Source organism: Penicillium paradoxum (assembly GCF_028828445.1).
Source record: "Penicillium paradoxum strain IBT 22861 chromosome Unknown utg000005l_segment0_segment0, whole genome shotgun sequence".
Taxonomy (NCBI): domain Eukaryota; kingdom Fungi; phylum Ascomycota; class Eurotiomycetes; order Eurotiales; family Aspergillaceae; genus Penicillium; species Penicillium paradoxum.
Window position 1 is genome coordinate 50,975 of NW_026643183.1, and position 26,338 is coordinate 77,312.

At 39.4% G+C, this 26,338-nt stretch overlaps 5 protein-coding genes across 5 annotated transcripts; 4 read left to right on the top strand and 1 right to left on the bottom strand.

Annotated features, from left to right (window-relative positions):
- Nucleotides 1-1,246: 1,246 nt before the first annotated feature.
- N7457_005066 (uncharacterized protein) lies at nucleotides 1,247-1,645 on the top strand (the record flags this gene model as incomplete). Its single annotated transcript, XM_057176111.1, has 1 exon — nucleotides 1,247-1,645. The coding sequence occupies one exon, from the start codon at nucleotides 1,247-1,249 to the stop codon at nucleotides 1,643-1,645; it is 399 nt and encodes a 132-aa protein (XP_057030413.1).
- A 953-nt stretch (nucleotides 1,646-2,598) lies between these two features.
- On the top strand, nucleotides 2,599-4,342 carry N7457_005067 (Mitochondria protein Fmp29; the record flags this gene model as incomplete). Its single annotated transcript, XM_057176112.1, has 3 exons — nucleotides 2,599-2,684; nucleotides 2,735-3,333; nucleotides 3,417-4,342. 3 exons carry the CDS (start codon nucleotides 2,599-2,601, stop codon nucleotides 4,340-4,342), a joined length of 1,611 nt encoding a protein of 536 aa, XP_057030414.1.
- A 7,537-nt stretch (nucleotides 4,343-11,879) lies between these two features.
- Nucleotides 11,880-13,069, bottom strand: N7457_005068 (uncharacterized protein; the record flags this gene model as incomplete). The annotated part of the gene is made up of 2 exons (XM_057176113.1): nucleotides 11,880-12,058; nucleotides 12,253-13,069. 2 exons carry the CDS (start codon nucleotides 13,067-13,069, stop codon nucleotides 11,880-11,882), a joined length of 996 nt encoding a protein of 331 aa, XP_057030415.1.
- Nucleotides 13,070-18,866: 5,797 nt separating this feature from the next.
- On the top strand, nucleotides 18,867-20,524 carry N7457_005069 (CRAL-TRIO domain-containing protein; the record flags this gene model as incomplete). Its single annotated transcript, XM_057176114.1, has 5 exons — nucleotides 18,867-19,070; nucleotides 19,131-19,628; nucleotides 19,681-19,722; nucleotides 19,803-19,902; nucleotides 19,983-20,524. 5 exons carry the CDS (start codon nucleotides 18,867-18,869, stop codon nucleotides 20,522-20,524), a joined length of 1,386 nt encoding a protein of 461 aa, XP_057030416.1.
- Nucleotides 20,525-22,436: 1,912 nt separating this feature from the next.
- Nucleotides 22,437-24,718, top strand: N7457_005070 (uncharacterized protein; the record flags this gene model as incomplete). Its single annotated transcript, XM_057176115.1, has 4 exons — nucleotides 22,437-23,445; nucleotides 23,499-23,916; nucleotides 23,971-24,265; nucleotides 24,332-24,718. Coding segments are annotated over 4 exons (2,109 nt in total), but the record flags the coding sequence as incomplete, so codon positions are not given.
- Nucleotides 24,719-26,338: the final 1,620 nt, after the last annotated feature.

Below are 26,338 nucleotides of genomic sequence, written 5' to 3' on the forward strand. Positions count from 1 at the left end.
GCAAGATTCAGTCTTATAACCAATATAGAATCGAATACCCTTCGTTCTAACTACGTATCCCTCTCGTATCATTATTCACCTAGTCAATAAGTACTGCCTTGATAAATAGTTACCTTAACACTAGAAATAAACTATACGAGGATTCGAGGTCTTAGTAGAGAGGACGAAGCTAAGTGGTATAGCCTAATTATTTATAAAATCTATTACTAGCTCTTTAGTAGTTCCGGGTGTAGTAGGGTCAAATGGGGGTATAGTATCGGTAAGAGATAGCTCTAGCTCGGGGGCTCGAGGGGCTTAATTTAGACGATTTCGGAGGGGGTCTATAGCTATAAAGAAGTAGAAAGGTATAAAAATAAGGTATAGATAGGAGCACTAGAGGTTAGGAGCGCGGTAGGCTAAGATCTATCGATTAAGCATATCTCCCAAAACAGAGGCTATTTTGTGATTATATGACTAGTCAAACCCTATATCACTAAACCCCCTTTTTCGGTAGAAAAAAACTCGATCAAATCAATATCTAGGAATAGCCTTATTTTTGTACTAGAACTCGGCGAAATTAGTATCTAGGAATAGCCTCATTTTTGCACCAAACCCTTTTTAGTAGAAAAAAACTCGATGAAATCAACATCTGGGAATAGCTTCATTTTTGCATGATAGTATAGATAGCGTGCAAGATTCTACATTCGCGATAGGGTGCCCAGATAAGATTCGGGTACTGTCCAAAATACTAGGGGAGTACCATATTAAATACGACAGCCTATGAATAAATTATGGCCAGCGGGAAATATCCCAAAACGGGTTAGTCAATAGTGTGCCGGTAGTAAAAACAGTGTGCTCGTAGTCGGTCTCATAGTAAATCTCGAAATAATCCACTTATTACTGTTAGCCGCGCGCTATATGAAACTCTATGTTACATCTATACCATGCATTGAGAAATAGCGACCTATCAACCACTGGAAACTAGGCGCTCTTGTGATCAGATCATGCATATTCAAGTGAATTTTTTCCCCTTATTTTCCAATCATACTGGTATTAGGATATAGATACCGAAAGAGATATAAAATAGAGCTCGTTCACCCTCCTGGGTTAAGGATTCAGCATGTTTCTAGCGGTCAGTCCTTGAAGTGCCCCGAAATTCCCTTACCTTATTATATATCACCTTTTGGCTAAGGCGAGTCTCATTGTGGGAGAGAGATTCTTTCCATTCAATTAAGCAAGCAGGGCTAACCAACCTAGTCTACGAGCCATGTCCGGGCTAAAAAACTCTGGAAAGAAGGCGGTCGATGCCATCTTGAATCCACAAAAAATCGATGTTGCTTTCCAAAAGTTTACCAGACCGACCGTTGGGGCTGGCAAGACTATATTCCCGACTTCTCAACGGGACTTGAAAAATATTGGGTTCCATTTCGACCTTGGCGACCACACCCGTCAAGTGCCCGACAGTAGACCCAATGCGAAACCAGGCACTACCCGAACCAGCAATGTTATCAACTGGCAAGCAGCTGCGCAAGCTGAGTCAAAGTCAATCAAGGACTGGATTAGAAAGAACGGATCGCACGCAGTGATTCAGACACTTGAGGTCCCAGAAGACGCCACCAAGGAGGAGTTCGAGGAAATCCTGAGAACGGCAGCAAACAACCTCTAAGCTACCTATCTTGTTCAGGTCTCAACAGTCAACTTTTGTGGGCCTGCTCACGATGTGCAATCTGACCACGCGATTCGAATATGAATGGTACCTAGGTATTATGGTACCATTTACTCGGCGCCTCTCTCTTTCCTTCCTGTTTTGATTTTTTCCACCTATGCAATGTCGCCTCAATTGAAGTGTCTTTTGTAAGCTAGACCTTTTGTTATCTAGAAGAATACATATGGATTACACCTTGGTTTAGCCAAAAGAGAACGACTACCGGCACACTATTGACTACCTACACTCTTTTTGAATATTTCCCGCTGGGCATATTCTATTCAAAGCCTGTCGTATTTATTATGATACTCCCTTACTCTGTAGTATTTCGGACAGTGAGGAGCTGGTCACGATGCAAAGGGAAAAATTACTCACCACCAGGGGAAGGCATTATTTTTATTCAGAGGAGTAACCCCACTGCTGTCTTTACCATCATCGAGAAGTTATCAAGAATATCAAGTTTATCATCAAGTTTCGTTTCCGTCTTCATCAGTAAGACCTTTTTTCTATCAAAATCGTATTTGAGCGTCCTGTGGAGAGAGAAAAATAACCAATTCGTGACCAGCCAGTCAGGCTGAAGCCCTTCCGTCCGGTCGAGACGCACGCTCTGGTTGGACAGGAGAGGGTGCCAAGGAAGTGGAGGCCCGTGATTTCCTCCAACAGGTCACAGACCAGTATCAGACATCACGTGAAAGTAGTTAGCGGCTATGGACCTTACCTCAATTCCTAGCAAGCGTCCACGGCGTCAACTGATAAAGTGAACCTCCATCAGGCAACATCTCCATGACTGAATGTTTTTTTGCTACTTTTGTTTTTGAACAATGGTGAATTCCTTCCAGAGACTCGCTATTACTCGAAGTATATCATCCGCTCCCTGTCTGCGGAAACCGTTGGTCTGTTCCAGGCGGCCTGCCATGTCTGCTTCCTCCCGCAATCACCTATCCACCAGTCCACCAACATTCCATGAGGAATTCTTTCAAAACACATCACGACGATGGATGTAGGTAAAGCCTAGTATTACTTTAATCGTGACCACTAAACTCCAGCTAGATTCAACGAGACCGACCGTTTGAACGAACGATACGTCAAGTTTCGACCAACAGAGCTCCAACGGATCGCCGGCGAAGCAGTACAACAAGAATATTGCCCTGATATTATTAAGTTTGCAGAGGGAGGCTTTAACAAAGTGTTTCTTTTGCGAGCAAAGAATGGCCGTGAAGTGATCGCGCGAATTCCGACTCCCCTTGCTGGGCCTCCTCATTATACAACCGCCAGTGAGGTGGCTACTATGAACTTTCTGCGATCCATCCTCAAAATTCCGGTACCGGAGGTCTTAGCTTATTCAGCATCATCGGACAATCCCATCGGAGCGGAGTACATTCTGATGGAGCGAGTGAAGGGAGAGAGTCTTTCTTCACGATGGTTATCTCTCACTACCGACGAGACGAAAGATATCATGACACAAATTGCAGATATAGAGAGGAAGATTTTTGATTTCCATTTTCCTGCGTATGGAAGCTTATATCACAAGAGGGATCTTGACTTGGAAACCCAGATACCAATCGTGGAGGATTTCTGTGTCGGCCCTGTGTCTGCTCGGCAATTTTGGCATGGTGAACGAAGGAAACCCGAAATTGACCGTGGACCCTGTACGTTCCTCCCTTCCCCCGTTCCCCCTCTGTTCTTGGATTTTAGAAAAGTAATCCCCATGACCCGGACTGATTATTGTCAGGGCTTTCACCCCAGGACTGTGTTACGTCTGCGGCTCGCCGAGAGATGGCTGTCATTCAGCACCACGCCAAAGCTCAGCCTCGCCAAACTTTTCTTTTACCGACTAACCATGACATTCTTCCCTCTGAGCACACCTCGTTACTTTCGCGATTTCTACAATTAGCGCCTCATATCATCCGTCCGGGTTCTTATAGCGTTCCGACGCTGAGACATCCCGATTTGAGTCTGAGCAACATTTTGTTAGCCCCCGGATCAACCAAAATCATCAGTATCATCGATTGGCAGGATGCTGTGATATTCCCTCGCTTCATGCAAGTGGGTTATCCCGCATTCTGTGAGCACGATTCTTCCCAACCTCAAAGTATGCATATTCCATCTCTTCCCGATAATTTCGACGAGATGGGAATCGAACAACAGAGACAATGTAAAGCCGTCTTTCGCTTGCAAGAGGCCAACCTTTACTACACAGCCGCGACAGGCGTACACAATGAGCAACACATGGATTTATTGAGACTTCCTCATCTCGGAATGCGGCAGTATCTCCTTCGCCAGACAGGGTACCCCTGGGACGCAGACATAATCAACTTACGTGCTGCCTTAGTAGGTATCACTACTCCATCGGTATGGAGCAGCATCTCCTCGGCCGCTTGTCCAGTTGTGTTCAGCGATGAAGAACGAGAGGCTGCCATGGTTGAATCGCAAGAATGGAACGAGTCTGAACAGCTATTGTCCCAGGTTAGAGAATACCTCGATATAGATCTAGAAGGCGGCACCGAGCCAGATAACTTTGAGAGAGCGGTGGAGGGCAATCAAAAATTTCGTATGGAAATGGTTCGGCAAGCAGAAGTGGACCAGCGGGAGTTATGTTGGCGAAACTGGCCGTATAAGGACGATAAGGATGATAGCATGCCTCCTGGGGATATCTAACTTTTGATACGAATAAACTATAGTCCCTCCGCGAAAGTTTCCATTCGACCCGCACCCTATCAAATATATAGGTATCTCCCATTTGAGATTTTAGCAAATCGAACCTACGAATTTTAATTGAATACTATGTTGAGAGCCATCCCTAAGGCATGATTCTCTTATCCGTAGGATCAGCAACGCTACACCTCTTCTATCTTTTCCGCCGAAAAGCTCACTTTAGGGGCCAAATGAGGACTCCGATACTCGGCGCATGAAGGGGCATAAATAATAGGAAAATTACGATATTATTTAGATCTTTAGACAATTCTATACTTTTATAAGAGATCCTACTTCTAGTATCATTTAAACCTAATGCTGAACCCTATATGCTATATCATACCTAGACTTCTGTAGAACCCAGAAAATCCCAACCTAACCCAGACCTAACCTAACTTAGGTTGGGTTTTAGGGCCATACCTTCGTACTAGGGTTAGATCCGGGTTATGGCCTTTAACCTAGCTAGGTTATTATGGCCCTAAGTTAGATTATAAATAATATAAATACCTTAAATTATAGGATTTATAACTTATATAGATTTTCTTTATATATTTAAGTATTTACTTTATAATCCCTAATAGATAGAGTTATTTTTATATAGAATTATTTTTTAATAGGTCTAAGATTATTAATATTATAATACTAATAGATAAATAGTATATTAATAATTAATATCTAATTTAAATATATATAATTATTATCCTCTTAAGTTTTCTATTTTCTTCTTAAGCTTTATATCTAGGTTATTTTAGTAAGTACTAATAAATTAGGCCTAGAATTAATATTAATATTAATTAAAAGGGTATTATCCTCTAAGATACTATTCTCTTACTTTTTTATATTATTAATTAGTTTAATCTTAATAACCTTAAGCTTTTTATCTCTCTTTTTCTTTATAATCTTAATTTCTTCTTAGGAAAAGAACTTCTCTAAAAGCTTTACTTCCTATTCTTTTATATTAAATCTAATTATATAGAGGAATAATATTAGATCTTTAATAGTATAGGGCTTTATTTTAGGGTGATCATATAAAAACCCCTCATTGGATTATACCACCCCTTATTGGATTATACTACCCCTTATCGGATAATAACACCCCTCGTACTTGATTTTTCAGGGCTGCCTTCCTAATTAGGTCACCGCCTTCCCTAATACCTCACTATATTACTAACCGCCTTCTAAATTTACCCTATATAAGCCCTATAGGCTCTTCTCTACTAAAATTATTCCTACTTCTATCCTAGGATTATCGCATTTTATCTTACTATAACTCTATTAAAATAACTTCTTTATAACTTAACTATCTACTTTCTAACGACGAAGAGCCTAAGATCGTTCCTAAGTCGTAGATTAGCGTCCCTAAGTCTCTACCCGTACTACTAAGCCTTACTAGTCCCTCTATAAGCCTACCTCCCCTTAATCGCGAGTACTATATACTAGAGGCTATAATTACTAAGATTAATAGCCTCTATCGCGCTTAGAGCTATATAGTATCCGTCCTATAGTCTAAGCGTACTAAGAAAGGTATTAAGAAGACTATATAGCTCTACTATAATCGGGGTCGCTCCTAACGAGATTAGAGCCGTATACGGTATGACGATCCACATCATATGTCTTATTTGCACCTTCCGATCTCCTAGCTTGTTTACTTATTTCCTTTATCTAGATTGTTTGCTAGTTTTCCTTTATTCTTCTAAATATTACTAAACCTATTTAGGATGTGTAGGTTTGATTAGTTTATATATGAGATAGGGTATAAAGCCTTACCTCCTACTAGATCTCTCTCTCTCTTCTTTCCCTATCTTTGGTTTTCTCGTTTTTATACTCGATTCTCTTGTAGGTCGACTAGTAGGTGATATAAAACTAAAGATCCTCTTTATAAAGGCCTATATTAAGAAGGATACTATTTCGCTTTATAATACCGTATAGAGAGTTTACGTATAATAAGCTTATTCTTAGTGGAAGCCCGCTTTTGATTTCTCCTTTAGATAGCTTAGTATCGTGCTTCGGACGAATAGAGACTAGGCTACTCCGGGTTAGTTTAGTAAGCTAAGGCGGAGACCGACTATTCCCTTCTTTTCTTAACTTCTTTTTCCTTAATTTTTCTTCTTTTTTTCTATTATTCTAGGTATAGGTCTAGTATAAGCTTTTACCTAGCTTCCTTCTCTCGATCCTTATTAAAATAGATTAATAACTTTAATAGCTTTATAGTAAGCTTTATACTAAGTTTATAGCTATTATCGATAACCTTTAGTAGTAGATTCGATAGTTCGAGGTCTAGTAAACTACCCCCTCTACCTCTTCTTCTTTAAAATACCTAAAAGCCTCCCTTCTAGATCTAGAAAAGTTTAGTAGTTAGTTATTTCGTTATAATACGTAGGACGCCTCTATTCGTATAAAGTTAGCTATTAACGGACTCGCTATTAGAGATTTAATAGCTTAGTTTTACTATATCTTTTTTAATCTCTCGAGTTAAGTCTAAGCTATAGTTCTTCCTTAACTTTTAACCGTATACGACTCCGGTATTTACGACTATAATACTATTCTTAATTAACTTCGACGCGTTTACGATAATCTAAATAAGACTTAAGAAGCTAAAGATCGACTTCTTTCAATTAAGTAGGATTCCGATACCTTTACCACTTATATTACTAAATTTAAAAGAGTTCTTTATAAAGCTCGAGGATAAGAGTAGCCCGACGTTATAAAAATCTCTACTTTCCGTAAAGGTCTTAATACTTCCCTACGTAATAGACTTTCTTAATAGCTTAATTTACCTCGTACCTATCCCGAATTCCTTAAGATCGTATAGTAGCTCGCTAGTTATAATTTCTAGTTAACTTCTTTAAATACCTATACTAATAAAATAGATATTTCCGGTATTAACGTTAGTATACTATAAAGGGATAAGGACGAAATAGATACCGCTATTAAAGAGCTTAAGGTTAAGGGTACTTTCGACTACGATACTTTTATTTCTAGTCTTTAAATATCTAGGGACTAGATATATTCTTTCGTGGGGAATATATAACGATCTACGTTATATATCTTATTTATACCTTCCGATCTCCTAGATTATTTACTTATTTCCTTTATCTAGATTATTTACTAGTTTTCCTTTATTCTTCTAAATATTACTAAACCTATTTAGGATATATAGGTTTAATTAGTTTATATAAGATAGGGTATAAAGCCTTATCTCCTACTAGATCTCTCTCTCTTCTTTCCCTATCTTTAGTTTTCTTATTATTATACTCGATTCTCTTATAGGTTAACTAGTAGGTAATATCTAGTTCCTAATAGATTCTACTCTTTAGGGGTCTATAGAGACGCCTTTTAAACCTACTATAAATCCTAGGAACTCTACCTCTTCCTAATAGAATATATACTTTAAGGCCTTTATATATAGGTTAGCCTTTTTAAGGTTTCTAAGGACTTTTCGGAGGTATTTCGTATAAGATTCCTTTATTAGAGAAAACACTAATATATCGTTAAGGTATATTATATAGATTATATTAAAGTAATCTCTTAGTATATTATAAATATAACTTTAGAATATAGTAGGGATATTAGTTAATCTAAACGGTATAACTATATACTTATAGTACCTATATTAAATATAAAATGTAGTCTTCTACTTATCTCTTTTCTTAATATAAATTTAGTAATATATATCTTTAATATTAACTTTACTAAACTATTTAGCTCCCGCTAATTAATCTAGAATTTCTAAGATAAGTAGTAATAAGTACCGGTTTTTAACTAAGATTTTATTTAGTCTTTAGTAATCTATATAGAGATATAATCCGCTATCTTTTTTTAGAATAAAGAAAATTAGTACTTTTATAGGACTTTTAGATAGTTAGATTTATTTATTTTCTAAATTCTTATTAATATATTCCTAAAGTTCTTTAAATTCCTTTTAGGATAAGAAATAGATTAGTCTATAAAAAGGATTTTCTTCTAGTAATATATTAATAATATAGTCTATAGTCTTATTTAAGAGAAGGGTTTATATATTTTTTATAGAAAAGATATTATAGAATCTTTATAATTCTAAAGATAAATTAAGAGATTCTTTTATATTCCTATCCTCTTTATATAAAAGCTATATTTCTTTAAGTATTTTTATTATAATATAAATATATATATAATTCTTATATTCTTTTATAAACTAATATAAGATTATAGTTTTATAATTTAAGATATTAAACTATTATTTTTAGTTTAGTAAAGAGAGATTAATTTTTTAGTCGACTAAAATTATTATTAATAATAATATTAGACTACCTAAAATCCTTAGATTTTTATTAATAATAATATAAGATTATATAAATATCCTAATAATTCCTTTACTATCTATAATAGTTATAAGAATATTCTATACCCTATATATAGCTACTTCTTTATATCTTATTACTTTAATAATAAGAGATATAAGTTTCGTTTTTTAAAGTTTTTAAATTTTTATAAACTTATAACTAATAAGATCGACTTCTATATAACTATCTAGATTTATATAGATTTTAATTTTTCCTACTAAGATTAGGGTATAAAAATATATTATTATTCTAATCTAAGAGATTAGAGTAAGAGAATCTACTCTAACCTACTTTTATTTCCCTATTATTTTATTAAGGATCCTTTTACTTTTACTAGTTATACTTTTATTTTCTTTATTAGGGAGTTATTTAGATATTTATTTAAAAGATAATCTTTATTTTAATAGATATAATAGATAAGTTTCTTTCTTATCTTTTTATTAATAGGGTTTCTATTATAGTATTTCTTTATTATATTATTTTTATCTTAGGCCCCTTTCTCTTAGATAGAGGAGACTCTTCTAAATACCCTATAATAATAGGATAGAACTAAGATAATCCGGTTCTAAGAAGTAGGGAAACTAAATTATAAAAGGAAGATACCTATATAGATAGAGAAGATAAGATTTAGTCTTATAATTAATATAGAATCGAATACCCTTTATTCTAACTATATATCCCTCTTATATTATTATTTACCTAGTTAATAAGTACTACCTTAATAAATAGTTACTTTAATAGTTTTCTTACCTTTTTAATCTTAAGTCTTTTAGATTTCTTTTTTTAGAGGAGTTTTCGTTTTTATTATATTTTTTAAATTTCTTTATTTTCTTCTTTATATCTAGATCTTCGTACCCTAATTCGGTCGCTTTTTATTTAGATTTTATCTTTTAGTTTTAAAGCTCCTAGAATTTTAATATAATAAAAACTATCTCCTCTTAAGTTTTTAGAAGAGTTAGATTATATTTATAGATATAGGCTTAGAGTCTATAATTAAGTTTTAAGAAGAAGATAAAGGCTCTTTATTTCTTATTTTTTTTAAAAAATATTTTTCTAAGAGATTTAATTTATAGTAAAAGTCTTTAAGATCTTAATTATTTCGCTAGATTATTCTTTATATTTAATTAGTAATAGTAGTTTATATATTTATAGAATTCTTTATTAAGAATAAAGTCTATTCTTTAAAGTAAACTTATAAATCTTATATAATTTAGCTTAAAGTTAAAGATATTTTATCTAAGTAGTTATACTAAAGTTATTAATAGTTCTTATTTATATAGAATAGAGTATTAAGAATCTTTTATTTTTTAGTATTATATTTTTTATTTACTTCTTTAAATTCTAGATATAATCTAAGTAATTAGTCTTCTTTTTTTAGATTAAGAATTCTTTTATAAAATTAAAGTTTTTAAAATAGATTTCTTAATTATATAAATTTAATAAATTATTATAAATCTAGCTATAATATATAAATATTTTAGCTATTCTTTTAAGCTATTTAACCTTTATTATAAAGACTTAGAAGGTTTCTTTTTTAAAGATTACTAAAGAATTATCCTTATTTCGCTAAAGATTTAAGATAGTTTTAAAGAGTTATTAGTTATCTCTACTAATAGTAATAGGTACTTCTAAGAGTCCTAATAAAGATTAAGTCTTTTCCTTCTTTATCTTATAAATAGTAGGGTTTTCTTATAAAAATATCTTTTTATTACCCTATTAGGATTATAAACTCTATTTTATTATTATTTCTTTAGATAGTTAAAGAAGAAGATTTAGAATTATTAAAGTAACTATTTATTAAGATAGTATTTATTAATTATATAAATAATAATATAAGAGGGATATATAGTTAGAACGAAGGGTATTCGATTCTATATTAGTTATAAGACTAAATCTTACCTTCCCTATCCCTATAGGTGTCTTCCTTTATAATTTAGTTTCCCCGCTTCTCGGAACCGGATCATCTTAGTTCTATCCCGTTATCGTGGGGTATTCGGAAGAGTCTCCTCCGTCTAAGAGAAAGGGAGCCTAAGGTAAAATGATATAATAAAGAAATACCGTAATAGATATTTTATTAAGTTTAACTTACTATGCTACTAAAAATCAAATTCTTTCTTAATATAACTAAAATAAGGAAAAATTATTGCGGAGCGAAGCGAAGCAATTAAATCATAGGCTTCGTATATCACGTGACTAGGCCCATCCACCTGCGGGTCCGAAATCCATAGTTCTAATGTTATCGGTGAGAATCGGCAGAATAATTATTAGCTATTACTATAGTAGGGGATAGAGAGGGCTAGGGTATATCGGGTCACGTGATCTACCTAGAGTAAGAGCTAGGGCGGGCTAAGTAGTAAGGCGTACTATAGCGCGGAACTACCCTAGAAACCCCCTACCCCTCCCCCCCCCCCCCGGGTAGGGGGGTATAATTTAAATGCCCTGACTAGGAAATACTAAGCTTATAAGAGAGGAAGAGAGGGAAATATATAAAGGAGAGCAGTTTGATTTACATTTCGTCTATATGACCTCGGACTTAGTCGCTTCGCTCCGCAACTATTATCCGACGGCCGTAGGCCGTCGGGATCGCTAGTAGTGGTTAATTTAGATGAGTAAGGCACTTTATATAGAGAATTATGCAAAAGTTGGGTCTAATTGGGTTTTTATTAGGTTATCCGGTGAACCTAACGTTGGGTCCGGTGTGGGCCCGGGTCGGGGGTTTGGCACCGGACCCAGGTTGGGTCCGGTGCCGGGAGGTTGGGTCCGGTGCCGGGTCGGGATATTCGACCCAATTCCGGTGCGTGCGGAAGTCTACTAGTATCTCTCTTAACTAAATTATCATGATTTAAACCTAAATCAAAAACATATATATGATATTAAATTGAATTTACTATTTAATACTACTAAAATTAAGAGTTTTTGATATTATTTATAAGTAGAATCAATAATACTATCGATAGTGCGGGTTCTAGGAATGGCTTCATAAAATAGAGAGGCAGGGGTATGACGCGATCCTTTTTTAGGGGGGGAGGGCGGTAATAGGTATTTCATCATATGACTATTGATTATCATACTAGGCGGAAACCAGACCTACTGATATAGTGACTTTGGTAATAGTGTCCACGACAGAATTAATTACTAAAGGTGTGCCCATAGTATTTCTCTTTAATGAGCCATTCCGCCTATTCCCTAATCCAAGGCACCTCCTCAGGACGGTACTTATAAGCCCGAAAAACCGCATTACTTGGGTGACTAGACTCAGCCTTCTTCAACTCCTCCAACTCCTCCGCAGGCATGACTCCCTTGAATTCTCCCAATTGCGGTACAACATACTCCCAAACTACCTCACCTCCCTCGGTAACTTCCACAATCCGCCCAGTCAGAGCCTCACAAACCAACATATTCCCATTCCCCAACTTCTGCGCAGACCCCATGATCGGGGTAAAAAATCCCAACCCCCCGTCGATCGATCTTTATACTCCCACTTGACAACCTTTTCCCGCGAAATGACAATTGCCCGTGAAAACGGCACAGAATGCCCTGGTCTGAAAGTACCATCATCAAAAACCAATATATCCCCAGCGGAATTAAGCTCCTCGACACAGTGCTGCTGGCTCACTATCGGAGCAGACACATACCACAGCACCGCCCCCGTATCACGACTGATAATGAACACAGTCGATGCATTGCGCGACGACGCGATGATGTTTCCCTCTGAGTTGAGCGCAACACTGTTGATAAGCGGCCAGTGTTGCCGTGAATAGTTCAGATAATTAGCAAAGAGCTTTGGATCCAGATGGTCTATTGCGCGCCACGACCACAGGAGCTTGGCGCCAGATTGACCATTGCCACTGAAGTCCGCCGAGGAGGAGACACTGTTGGTTGACCATGGCTGCACGAGCTTGATGCAGTCACCGTAGATGATACCATTTGGGGCCTCGCTACCTGGAATCCCGCCCTGCACGCGTGATGCTTCCTCTGTGCTGAGCGGTTCTAGCGTCGTGTATAGGATCGTGTCGTCATCCAGGTGGTTTTGGTCATGGTGGGCCAATGGATCAGAGTATTGACGCATGATTGTTCCGTCTGGGCTGACTTGCAACATCATGCCGCCATGATACTTTGCCCATAGCGGGAATAGGCTGGGAGCTTCCGGGTGGGCGCCGTTGAAGGCGAGGTTGCCGCCGGGAAGGATTCGGGCGTGTCTTCCTGCACGATACGGAAGATTCCATCGATGTACCTCTTTACCTGTCGTAGAGACTAGATGAGCTGTCTTCGATGTTAAAGGTGCATATAAAACGTATCCCGGTGAGACACGCCGGACGTCAACTCCACGGAGACCGAGACCATGGCGTCGCAATGTGTGCTGCTCCATTGAAGATGGGTGGGTTGAAAATGTTGTTCCAACGAGGAGAGGAGACGCCAACGATAGTCAAGAGGATTTGATCTCCAGCAACAATAGAGGCAATGGATAGAGGTCATTCTTCTTACGGGATGTCGGTCCGGTATGCCGAGGGAATATCTTCTACAATTGTTTTCACCATGAGGCAAGAGGCGATCACTATGACGTGAGAAAGATCCTAAAGGTATCTCAATGTGGGCATAGATATCTCTGCAGTGCAATAAGACAGTGTCACTGGTACGGGCGACCTTATATGCGGTATACGTCAACGAAGTGTATTTATTAGATAGGCATGAGGGAAATTAGGTCCGTATCCGTTACTAACCCAGTTGACCTAATCGACTTATTGAATCAGAGTGACCTTGAAATCCTTAGGAATATACGAAATGACCGACGAAGATGTGAACACGGAAGACCCCACCTAGGCGTATGCATGGAAGAGGAGTATCATGACGGAGGCTAGATTTAGGGGTTATGTATACAGACTCGACAAAGAAAGCACACACATATAGATGTGATGTTGTTCATAAACCCATGTTCATAATGCAATCAGATGCAATAAAATGCAATAAAATGCAATAAAATGCAATAAAATGCAATAAAATGCAATAAAATGCAATAAAATGCAATAAAATGCAATAAAATGCAATAAATTAGAATGGAATTGGAATTAGAATGTCGGAATAGGATACAAGGTCTCAACTTGGCTACCCTTTGGCGGTGCTTGGCGAAAAACACATGGATGGTCTCGCAGACTTCAACGATGACGTGGGACTCCACGGATTTCTAGCATTCCCACCACATGGGACATCCATTTGAACGCGATGCGAACCGAGGGTCCGAGGTATCCATCTCGGCGAAAAGCTAAAAACCTGGGGGACTGACATCTGGGTCATGTCTAGCTAGACCTCCGCACCAGCCCGCAAAGCCCAAAGCCTAACCCGCCCTAACCCGTAAATGGGCTGGGCTTTGGGCCCGGTCTCTGGGCCTATCGGTGGCTATGGGCCTAGGGTAGAAGCCTACTGGGCTTTTATGGGGGCCTAATGGGCTTTAGATAATATAAACATACTAATCGTGCCAGGCGCCCAACACTACTCCCGTGGGTTGGGCGCCTGGCACGATTAATGCTTAGCGGATATATAAGTAATGTAGATTTTTCTAGTATTTCTAGGTATTCAGATTACCCCCTATATAAATTGACTATAGGTGTCTAAATTAACCAAATTGACTGAATTGACTAAAGAGAGATACTATTTGCACACCCCCAAAATCCACCTTTTCGCTATTTGCACACCTGTTTAAACCCTTTTAGGTAAGGTGCCTCTTGGCAACTGATTTCCCTCTGATTTTGTATTTTACACTGTATCCGCGTAGTACTCTCTGCGCCCTATATACGATATCGACGCCCCCTAGCCACATTATATTTCATACCATATCATGATATCGCTGTTGTAAAAAATGAAGCTATTCCTAGTTGCTGATCCCATACAAAAAGGGCTGATTTGATCGAGTTTTTAGGGCAGAAATGGGGGTTTTCAGTACAGAAATGAGGCTATTTCTAGTTACTAATCCCATACAAAAAGGGCTGATTTGATCGAGCTTTCAGGGTAGAGATGAGGCTATTCCTAGTTACTGATCCCGTACAAAAAGGGCTAATTTAATCGAGTTTTCAGGGTAGAAATGGGGGTTTTTAGTGTAGAAATGAGGCTATTCCTAGTTACTAATCCCATATAAAAAGGGCTGATTTGATCGAGTTTTTAGGGTAGAAATAGGGGTTTTTAGTGCAGAAATAAGGCTATTCCTAGTTACTGATCCTATATAAAAAGGGCTGATTTAATCGAGTTTTTAGGGCAGAAATAGGGATATATAGAGTTTTTATAGGGTGGTTATATAACTCTAAAATAGGTGTTGATTTTTAAAAATGGTGCTAATCGACGATTTAGCCCTACTTCGTGCTCTATACTCCGTATCTTATCTCGATATCCTTATATCTTTATATCTTTATATCTTTATATACTATTACTAGTATAGAGTATACCGATGTATCTTTGTACCCTCGCTACTAAACTATACCCCCTTTCTAGTCTTTCGAGTGCCCTCTCTAAGGAATAAGTATACTTAATAAGTGGGCTAAACTAAAAAGATTCGAAGTTATAAGGTTAAGATCTAATATAAAAGTAGTATATTTCTACTATAGTATTAGTCGTAAATATAGAGATAATCTTACCCCTACTAATCGGTAGCGGAAGCGATATATTAAAGTACTTAGGTATATATTCTATAGTACTCTCCGCCGTCGACTACTTCTTAGAGGTTTATAGGAGCTTGTGATTAAGGACTCTTAGTATTAATATCCCCCTACCGACCTATCTACGCTAAAGATATACTAATATACGGAAATCTAGCGGATACTCCCTTCTATAACTAGCTAAGTCTAGTAAGAGGTACTAACTTAGTATATCGTCGGCGCTTTACGTTAAATAGCGGAGGATAGTAATACTATATTATATATACGGAGTAGGGATATTAAGAACCTATAAGTAGGAATATAGCTACGATATCTTAAGAGTCGTACGCCTATCTAAGCTCTCCTTAAGGATCTCCCCTATAATAGAAATTAGTATATCCGCTACTAAGTATATATAGTTAATAACTCGCTAAATATCTTTTTTATTATCTATAAAATTAGTATTACTCTTCTATATACCTATCTATATATCCTATAGATAGACTATATATATAAGATTAATAAATAAAAGATACCCCTCCTAAATATTATTAGTATATCTACTATTAATAGGACTTTTTACGCTATATAGGTATTCTTTAGTAGTGAAAAAGAGATTTTATACCGCTTAGTGCTTAGTTAGCTAAAGGATATTTATTTATCCTTTTAAACTAGTACTAAGCTCCTAAGACTAATTTATACTAATACTAATAGACTATTAGTCTTATAAGATCTAATTACTACTAATTAGATTAATCGCTCTTAAAGTAGTATAGTAAATACTACTAAGCTTACTAATACCTAGCTTACTAGTACCTAGTTTACTAGTACCTAGCTTATTAGTACCTAGCTTACTAGTACCTAGCTTATTAGTACTTAGCTTACTAATACTAAACTTACTAGTACTAAACTTATTAATTTATAGACTATCCTTATAGATAAAGAATAAGTTTTATAAAATATAATTAACTATATATAGTTCCTATATATCCTATTTCCTAGAAAAAAAGCTAATAATTAATAGACTTTCCTAAATATAGATACTATACTTTATATCTAATATATTACCTATAATATAGAGAGTTATACTAGGCCTTATATTTATTATTATATCCTCTGTTAGCCTTCCGAAACCCGCCTTACTAACGATATAGTATATATTAAGATTAATATATAGTAGATAGAGATAAAGGATAACTAGTATAGTATTATCTATACCTAGGATACTAATAGTAAAACTAGAATAGAGGGTTAGTAGCTCCGGTTCTAGGATAAATATACTTACTTTCCCGAACTACTATAGTATATAGATATTAAATAGATTCGAGGGTATAGTAGGGCTTTCTTACGGTATTATACTAAGTATTTCCTATACTTTAATTAGATCTCTATATCTCGTATTAAGTCTACGTATTACTATCTAAAGATCGACTTTAACGCCTTAACTAAGGATCTACTAGCTTTTACTAAAATATTTAAATCTACGATTAAGTAATAGGCTATAGAGATCTCCTAAGAACTTACTAAGTAGTAAGGTTAAAGACTTATTAGTAGCCTCTTTCTCTTTATACTTATTAAAATAGTAGTCTTAAAAGACGCTATTATAAAGGTATAGTATATTTTTAATTACTATCTACTATATAGTACTAATAAAAAGCCTATTCTATTAATATACTCTTAGTAGTTAATATTAATAAAAAGAATACTATATATTTACTATATTAACTAGGCCTAAGAGAGTAGTAAGAGTCTCTCCTAGGCTAATTTCTACCCTTAGTAGTAGATTTAACTAGTAGAGGCTTTACTAGCCGGGACCTAGGGGGTATATATATACTCTCTAGAGCGGATAGTATAAAACCCCTATATTATACGCCCCTATAGTCGACTATCTACGAGCTCTTAGCCCTAGCTTCTATTATCCTAGGTATCTTAAGCCTTTAAGCGGTTAACTTACCGAGAGCTATTACGATTTAAGTCTATACGTACTAAGGAAACTACGATAATCCGGCGGTTAGGAAAGACGAGGTAGCTAGCATAGAGGTACGAGGATTAGACTATATAAGGGGAGACTATAGAGTTATTAGATAATAAGATCGCTATTAGCTAGGTAATATCTAGGAGGGGGTGATTAGATCTTAGTCTTATATATATTATATTAAATAGCATCTTATTTCTATACCGTATAGTAAAAATATAATATTTTTAGTGTAAAACTCCGTATTAAACTAGCGGCTAAATCGTCGATTGGCACTATTTTTTAAAAATTAACACCTATTTTAGAGTTATATAACCACCCTATAAAAACTCTATATATCCCTATTTCTGCCCTAAAAACTCGATTAAATTAGCCCTTTTTATATAGGATTAGTAACTAGGAATAGCCTTATTTCTACACTGAAAACCCCTGTTTCTACCCTAAAAACTCGATTAAATCAGCCCTTTTTGTACGGGATTAGTAACTAGGAACAGCTTTATCTCTACCCTAAAAACTCGATTAAATTAGCCCTTTTTGTACGGGATTAGTAACTAGGAATAGCCTCATTTCTGCACTAAAAACCCCTATTTCTACCCTGAAACCTCGATCAAATCAGCCCTTTTTGTATAGGATCAGCAACTGGGAATAGCTTCATTTTTTATAACAGCGATATCATGATATAGTATGAAATATGATGTGGCTAGGGGGCGTCGATATCGTATATGGGGCGCAGAGAGTACTACGCGGATATAGCGTAAAATACAAAATCAGAGGGAAATCAGTTGCTAAGAGGCACCTTACCTAGAAAGGTTTAAATAGGTGTGCAAATAGCGAAAAGGTGGGTTTTGGGGGTGTGCAAATAGTATCTCTCTTGACTAAATTAACCGTACGGAGTATATAAGATCAATAAAATTAAGATTTATAAAATTTGAGAAAAATGTAAATTAATAGAAAGATACACTAACTTCTCTCGATGTGAGATATATATATTTATATATTGATTCTATATCACCTATTGAACCCCCGTATTGGGCTAGATTAGGGCCGGCGCCGAGATCTTCCGCGGTAAGTATACAGACTCAAACATATGTAAAGAACAGACATTAATCAGCAGGTTTATAAGCGCTAAGACTATATTTATACATACAAATAGGCTTTAATGGGGGCCTTATGGGCCCCTATAATGGGCCATGGGCTTGGTTGGGCTTCGAAGGTAGGGCCCAACTAGGCCCATTGCGGAGGTCTATGTCTAGCTGCTTCTATAACATAGCTTGCTGCGGGTGACAGCGATCGACAATGGGAAAATCAAAAACAAAAAGCCGTCGAGCATCACGCTTGTCCCATTTTCGATTGCTTTAGGGACCGAGGCAGAGTCCGGGTGATCCGCTGAGGGGTTTCATGTGGATTTGTGACGATCTGCGATATCAGAACCTTTGTAGCTCCATGCTTTGTCTCGGCTGTCCCTTTATATTCTTCATGGGCAACACCAAGTCTGAACTCCTTTGTGTCGCGATTGCATGACTTCACTCTCGATTCTTTTCAATAGCGTCTGATTGTCCGCGACCAATATGGCTGCCGACAGACCGAAGTCGGGCTTTCTGGGCAATATCACAAAGGCGCAGGAGGCAAAACTACAATCGCTGTGGTCTGTTTTGCTCAAAACAGGGGAGAACTCTTGGATCAATGGACCTGTCAGCGGCTGTGTAGAGGAACATGCCAGTCCACCGCCTCCTCAAATACGACTTTCGCTGCTTGGTCGCACCCAAAGCAACGTCTCGGAAAAGGCCATCCCTACATCCAACACACCGTACTAACGAAATATTATGACACAGCTTGAAGAACTCGGTACAGGGGTACAGGATTTGAACGTGATTAAGAAGGCTCTCGCTCAGATCGCACCGGCTGAGCTGCGTACGGGCATACTAGATACCCTGAAGCACGACCACCCCGATGCTGTACTTCTACGATTCCTCCGTGCTCGCAAATGGGATGTTCCTAAGGCATTCTCCATGCTGATGAATACAGTTGTTTGGCGAGTGAAGGAGATACATGTGGATGACGATATAATGGCAAAAGGAGAACTGCATGCCCTCAATCAGACTCAAGACATATCTAGCACAAGTGAACAAAAGGCTGGGAATGATTTCATGTCTCAAATGCGGATGGGAAAGAGTTACGTTCATGGTGTCGATCGGTCAGGTCGCCCAATTGTGGTGGTGAGGGTTCGCCTGCATCAGCCCGGCACTCAGAGCCAAGAATCCTTAGAGCGATACATCGTTCATGTGATTGAATCCGTACGATTGACATTGGCTCCTCCCGTTGAAACTGCAGTAAGATCACTTTCCAACGACCTTAGGAGAAGGTGTCACTGATTAAGACTAGGCTGTGCTGTTCGATATGACAGGGTTCGGATTGTCCAATATGGTTTGTCGCTATTTCCCTTCTTACAAACCCCTTGCCATTCTGTCGCTGACTCTTTTGGTTCTTTCTTTCCTTTCCTGTAGGACTATCCACCTGTGAAATTCATTCTAAGGTGTTTCGAGGCCAATTATCCCGAATCATTGGGAATTATCCTTATTCATAATTCTCCATGGGTGTTTTCAGGTTTGTTTACTCTTTCTCGTGACTTTTGTTCTTGATCAATGTCATTTTGTCCGTTGGATTACTGAAATTTCATGGTATAGGCATTTGGAGACTCATTCGAGGCTGGATGGATCCCGAAATTGCAGCCAAGGTTCAATTTACGAATAGTGTCGCCGATCTTGAGAAGTTCATTGCTCGAGATCAGATCGTGGAAGAATTAGGCGGCAACGAAAACTGGAGATATCAATACGCGGAGCCCAGTCCCAACGAGAACTCAAAGATGAATGACACTACAACACGGGACGCTCTGAAAGCCGAACGCCAGACTATTGGCGATGAGTTTTTGACTGCCACCTCTGGGTGGATCGATGCGAGTAGATCCAAAGACCCGAGCAAAATTCAATCCAGCGAAGGCGAACGAGCTTATCTGGCTGAGCGACTCCGAGTCAATCACTGGAGACTGGATCCTTATACCCGTGCCCGTACTCAGCTCGATCGAACCAAGGTCATTCAGGAAGGTGGCAAAATTGACTTTCACCCTAAGGATATATCCGTGGGCAGTCAGAATGAAAAGATCAAGACATCCCAGCATATGGAGCATTTAGAACGAGTCAACGGGACTGAAACTCGAACTGCTTCTTAGATGTTGATGACAGATATTTAGCTCCGAATAGGGTTGAATGTTGATATGGGATTATCTTTTTTCTTCCTCCTTCCTTTTCCTTTCTTTTCTTTTCTTTTCTTTTCTTCTCGCAATATATGGACAATTATGCTTGCCAGCGGCTTAATGCCCCTGATTTTCCAGGCAAACACGAAAATGGCACACGGATACCTATATACATAGGTATGTTTCTGGCAGTATAACAGAATCCTCGCACAGTTCTTGCTTCTAGTAACACCTTTGCAACCTGGATAGTAGAGCCACAGTGCATGTAACTCTGCCTTGAGTCCTTGGCAATTAGTTCAAGTAGCAATCTTGGAACGTGTAAGACCATCTCTCCATATATCAGCGTCCGATCGTACCATTTTCACTATCATAACACATATATATTTTATGAAATTCGACTTATTAATTCGAATCGAATAAGGACAAGTTACATATAAACAGTGAAGATCTGATGACTTCATACATTCAGACTCTAGCCCATTATTTCTTTTGCAGTAAAATCGCCAAACTACAAACAAATTGTTGATTATCCTGTAGTTTCGTTCGATTCTGTGCCCTTTCCGAAAAGAGAGAGAGAACAAAAGACCCATTTAAAGGAACAATCCCCTCACGAGAGTGATTCCATATCAAGTCCGGGGGTTCATGTAAGTCGCTGCTATCTTCCCATAAGTCACGAGCAAATTCTAGGGCTTCAGATAACGCACTCACAGTGTCGAGTCTGCATGATATCTAACTTGTGCAGATCTTTTTGACATACTCCAGTCCAACTATCATGCAGTCTCGGTTTGATCAAGAGATGTTTTGATCCATCCCCTACATCGCCGATTGTCTAATTTTTATTTAGTGCAAACGGGATGCCTAGTAGGGAAGGTATAACACACGCTGACCCATTTTAGCTTTATCCAAACATCTAGTTTGTTCAATGCTGAAGACTGGCCCTTGATTTGCAGCGTGTCGTTGATGCTGTCGGCAAGGTTTGGCCCCTAGGAACCATATGCTGAAAGTTCTGCTTTTGGGTTTTTTGGTGGCTCTCGGTGCCAGAGACAGCGGGGAGCGAAATCAGTGATCATCAGACCTCCGCACCAGCCCACGAAGCCCAACCCGCCCCAACCTACAAATGGGCTGGGCTTTGGACCCATTGATGGGCTGTGGGCCTAATGGGCCTTAAATAATATAGACATGCTAATTTCTGGTAGATATATAAGTAATGTGGATTTTTCTAGTATTTTTAGGTATTTAGATTATGATGAGGCTACTGAGAGAGGGAGAGAAGAAGGAAGAAGCTATGATTCTCTGAAGCTAGCATAAACTAGGGACCATACAGTCCATAAAGACTAAGAAACTAGCAAACTAGCAACTGAAAGAATCCATCTGTCAGAGCTCAGTGTGTCAAACTAAACTGCCTGAAAGGGCAGGCATCAAGATGTGATGCAGGAACAGATTACCCTCTAAGCCCTAAATTAACCGGTTTCTTCCGCGGTAAGCTTATAGACTCGAATATATGTAAAAATTAGACATTAATCAGTAGCTTTATGAGCGCTAAGACTATGTTTATATATATAAATCGGCTTTATTAGCGGCCTTGTAGGCCCCCACTACTGGGCTGTAGGCTTGGTTGGCTTCGAAGGTAGAGCCCCTAGCCTAGTGCTGGTTGGGCTATGGGCCTAAGATCCGGGCCCAACCAAGCCCATTGCGGAGGTCTAGTAATTATACTCGTAGGTCGTTGCGAAATCGATAATTGGAAGTTTAACCAGTACATGCATTTCTTTTCACGTTAATATGTACCTAAACTTGAGCTCCGAGATCCGATCTCTTGGTCGGCTTGACGCCGTACGGTTAGACATATCTCGAGCATTGAAGTCTCAGGTGTCTGTTGCGCTCTCCAGCCAGAAACCTCCGAGCTCCGAGCTCCGAGCTCCGAGTCCCGATAACCGCCATCCATCTCAATCCTTCCTTTGACCACCATCGTCTAGCGACTTACACCATGGCAACTCCTCGCCGTAATGGCCAACTATCCTCTTGCGAGCCATGTCGTACATCGAAATTGCGATGCGATCACATAAGTCCCGTTTGTGGGAGATGTGTACGCCGCAATCTTCGTTGCACTTATCATCCGGCTCCGTTGACGCAGTCAACTACCGAAATACGCAAAAGAAAACGCCGCTTGGTAGGTGAGGCAGAGATACCCGTCAATATTGGTCGACTAGACAGTGGATCCGATATCTGGACTCGGAAAAGGACATCTGTCTCGGCCCCAGGATTTTTGGGACAAACTAGCTACTCCGACGCCTTCGCGGATACCAGAAACGAGCCTCTCGTTGGGGCTCAATTCCTTGCAGGCGATGATGATCTCCCGGTTGACCAAAAGCGCATTCATCTCGGTGCTCGAGTCTTAGTACTTCTAGAAAACCTCCCATTATACCGAGACGTGGTCACTGCTCGATTCAAAATATGGACGGGCTGGAGCCTTGGCTGGCCAATCACGAACATGGTATTCACAGTCGTTGAGAATATGTGGAATTCCCTAGAGAATGACCGAAAAGACACAAATACACGTGCTCTCCTCATGTCTCAGAGACTATTTGAAACGCATAGTCGGGTGCTGGAAGTGCATCCCTCAATGACCTGGCAGGAGTTCCAGTCTGCGACTTCTGGAAGATGGGAGCTGGTTGGTCTACTTTTCACTCTGACTGGTCTGGCCACAGACTGGGTGCCTCATGACGACCCTGTCTTCAAGCGTCGGGATACCATGGATCCAAAAAGTCTGGCTATCACCGCGACCGCGGTCGGGGACATATGTCTGCAGTTTTGTGATATCAATGGAATTGTGAACGATCTTGTGAGCTGGCTGCTATTGCATCAGGTCATACTCCTCGGCATAGTCTATGGTGAAAGTGGTGTGTTGCTCCAGTCTTTGTTGCATAGCAAGATTATCTAACGGTTTGCTTAGACTTCCGGCCGTGGAGAAAGCTGGGAGATTTATCAACAACGGTATTTGCCCTCGGGCTTCATCAGGATTCCAGCACCAAGGCTCCGTTTTTTCTTTCTGAGATGCGAAAAAGAACCATGGTCGCGGCATATACGGTAGACAAAGGGCTCGCCACTTTCCTGGGTCGCCCGCCGCTCATCAGCTGGCGTTATTGTGATATTCAAATGCCACTTGACTTGAGCGTTGATGAGATCTTCGCTGATTTAGTGATTCGCGACACTGCAATCGCCCGGTTGGACGGAAAGAGCGGATGGAATCAAGAATCAAGCTTAAAGAAGGGGGCATGGCCTCGACTCGCTTTGATCAGTAGTGTCCTTCGCGAAAAAGTCTTGGAATTGTCACTGAGTTGGCAAACTGAGAACCTCAGCCAGAAGGTCCAGTAAGCTAACAATTCAATCTCCTGCCATATTGAGGGCATAGCTGACGTTCTTAGGGATCTCTCCCACGAATGCCGCCAACTCCGACAAGCCCTTCCAGAATTTCTTCATTGGACTCGTGATGATGGCAGTGCCACTTTTTCCAGATCTCGAGTTGAAGACGATATCCTTTTCGATATCTATATAGGCTTTCTTTATAACGACTTCTTGCTTTACCGAACTCTTGGGAAGCGGACCCAAGCTCAACCCGAAGCAATCATCGGCGTTTCACGGGAGATCCTCAACGCGTTGGTCATTATGATTGCTAGGAAAACTCGCTCCGGGCATCCCATCAAAGATCTTGGTTTTAATGTAGGTTTAGCAGACCTTCAATCATGGAACAAAGCAAGAATGCTAAGATTTCAAAACACAAATTAGGTATGCTTACCAGGTCTCCCTTCTGCCGGGGTCCTTTGTGCAGAACTACTGCGTCGATCTCGCTCAACAGTGTCAAATTCTGATCTGGGATTTCCTCGCTCGGAGATCATCCAGAATTTGACCCTTTTCGCGGCATATCTGGATATCATCATTAAGCCTCATGAAGGCAACTATCGTGTCGCACAGCACGGTCGGAAAGCTATCCGCCATGTCTTGGACCAAGTCCTCTCCATCGAAGATGACCACGGAACGAGTGACAAATCGGGTCGTGACGACAACTTGCTAGATGATGTGAATATTGATGATCATGAATTGTTTCTTGGTTGGTTTGATGAGAATATGCAACATGCGTCTGATTCCTGGCTTGCGTGGGTCAATTTTACCTAAAAACCCTAGAATCTAATTAGCATAGCCTGGCACTGCTGGGATATTGGTTTTGAAATCCTAACGGAAGGATATGATGGTTCTATACATGTATGTTATATGTATCCCTTGGGTACATAATGTAGGTATTTACATACAGCCTTTTTGAGTTTTGCTGCAGAGCGACAACCATGGTTCGGACCTGTGAGAAACGCTGGAACGTTGCAGGTGGAACCTTGGAACCTTGGAACTGTAACATGCTGACATAGGACAGTAGTGGTCACGTGATACCCTTTGTTTGGCACTTGAGGTCGCAATGGTCTCCTGTGGTCATTGGGCCTCCCGAGCCCGGATGGAATCCCGAGCTTTCCCATGCTCTTTGCCTATAACGCCCCATTATCGTTATGACTGACCATTCGCCGTCCGAGCTCCAGAACAGAACAAAACGTCGTAAAATTGCCATTGCATGTGATGATTGTCGTGCAAGAAAAGTTCGTTGTGATGGAATCCAACCGAGTATGTCCTCGTTATGTCATTCGGGATGCGACCCGTGCTAAAACAATGCAGCGTGTGGACCATGCAGGAAGAGGGCCGACCAGGGCCTGCACTGTGTCTACACCGGGGAGCTGGAGAAGAAGCGAGCGAGGCAAAAGTATGTTCCCTAAATTTAATGCCTAGATCAACTAATTCATGTTTTTGTAGTTATATATCTGAGCTAGAAACTCGAATTCAGCAACTCGAAAGCCCCCAACGTTTCGAAAGGACTCATGAATCAGAATGCACGCCGGTTGGTAGATCGCAATATTACGGTTTCTCTATCTAACAGGCTCGACGTGTGTAGCGAGCAAGTATGCTCTCTCCGATACCTGGTACTTTGCAGTCCGGAACGCCCCGAAAGTATACGCAAAGCATCCCCAGTCAGGGTGGAATGGCCACACCCAACGTTCACCATCAAGGAGATGGGGTCAATGCGATGATGGGTACTGTAGAGGAAGAGCGTGCCAGTCAAGGATTCTTTGGAAGCTCTAGTGCGGCAGGATTCATGCGCCAGATCCGGACAGCGGTTGATAGAAGAATCGCATCACCTCACCGACGTCCTTCTATTCCTCACCCCAATATCCCTTCGAGCCTAATGCCTTCGCGAAGTGACAGGCATCGGTCATCAGTGGCAAATTATGTGCTTCCCCCGCGAAAAATGGCGGATAGTCTCATGGAAGTTTACTGGGATTACGTTTTCCCTTTATATCCTTTTCTTGTCCCGGCTCATTTGAAGGCTGAGTATGCGAAAATTTGGTCTGGTGATAATCTTGAATATGACGAAAATATGCTGATGTGCACGTTGAATGTCATATTCGCCTTGGCTAGTCAGTTGGCTGATTTTGTCCCCCGAAAGAGCGAGAAACATCGGCAGATGCTTTTTTCTCCCGAGCGAAAGGTCTGTTCCAGTTCAATCTCTGGGATACTGGATCCGCTGGTTTGATTCAATGCCTACTTCTCATGGCTCAATATCTCCAAAGTACAGATTCCGCGCATCAATGTTGGATTGTCACTGGGCTTGCAATCCGCAATTCTCGGAGTTTGGGACTTCATCTGCCCCAAAATATTGCCCGTTTTCAAAGTTTCCAAGACCAACAGCTAGCTCGC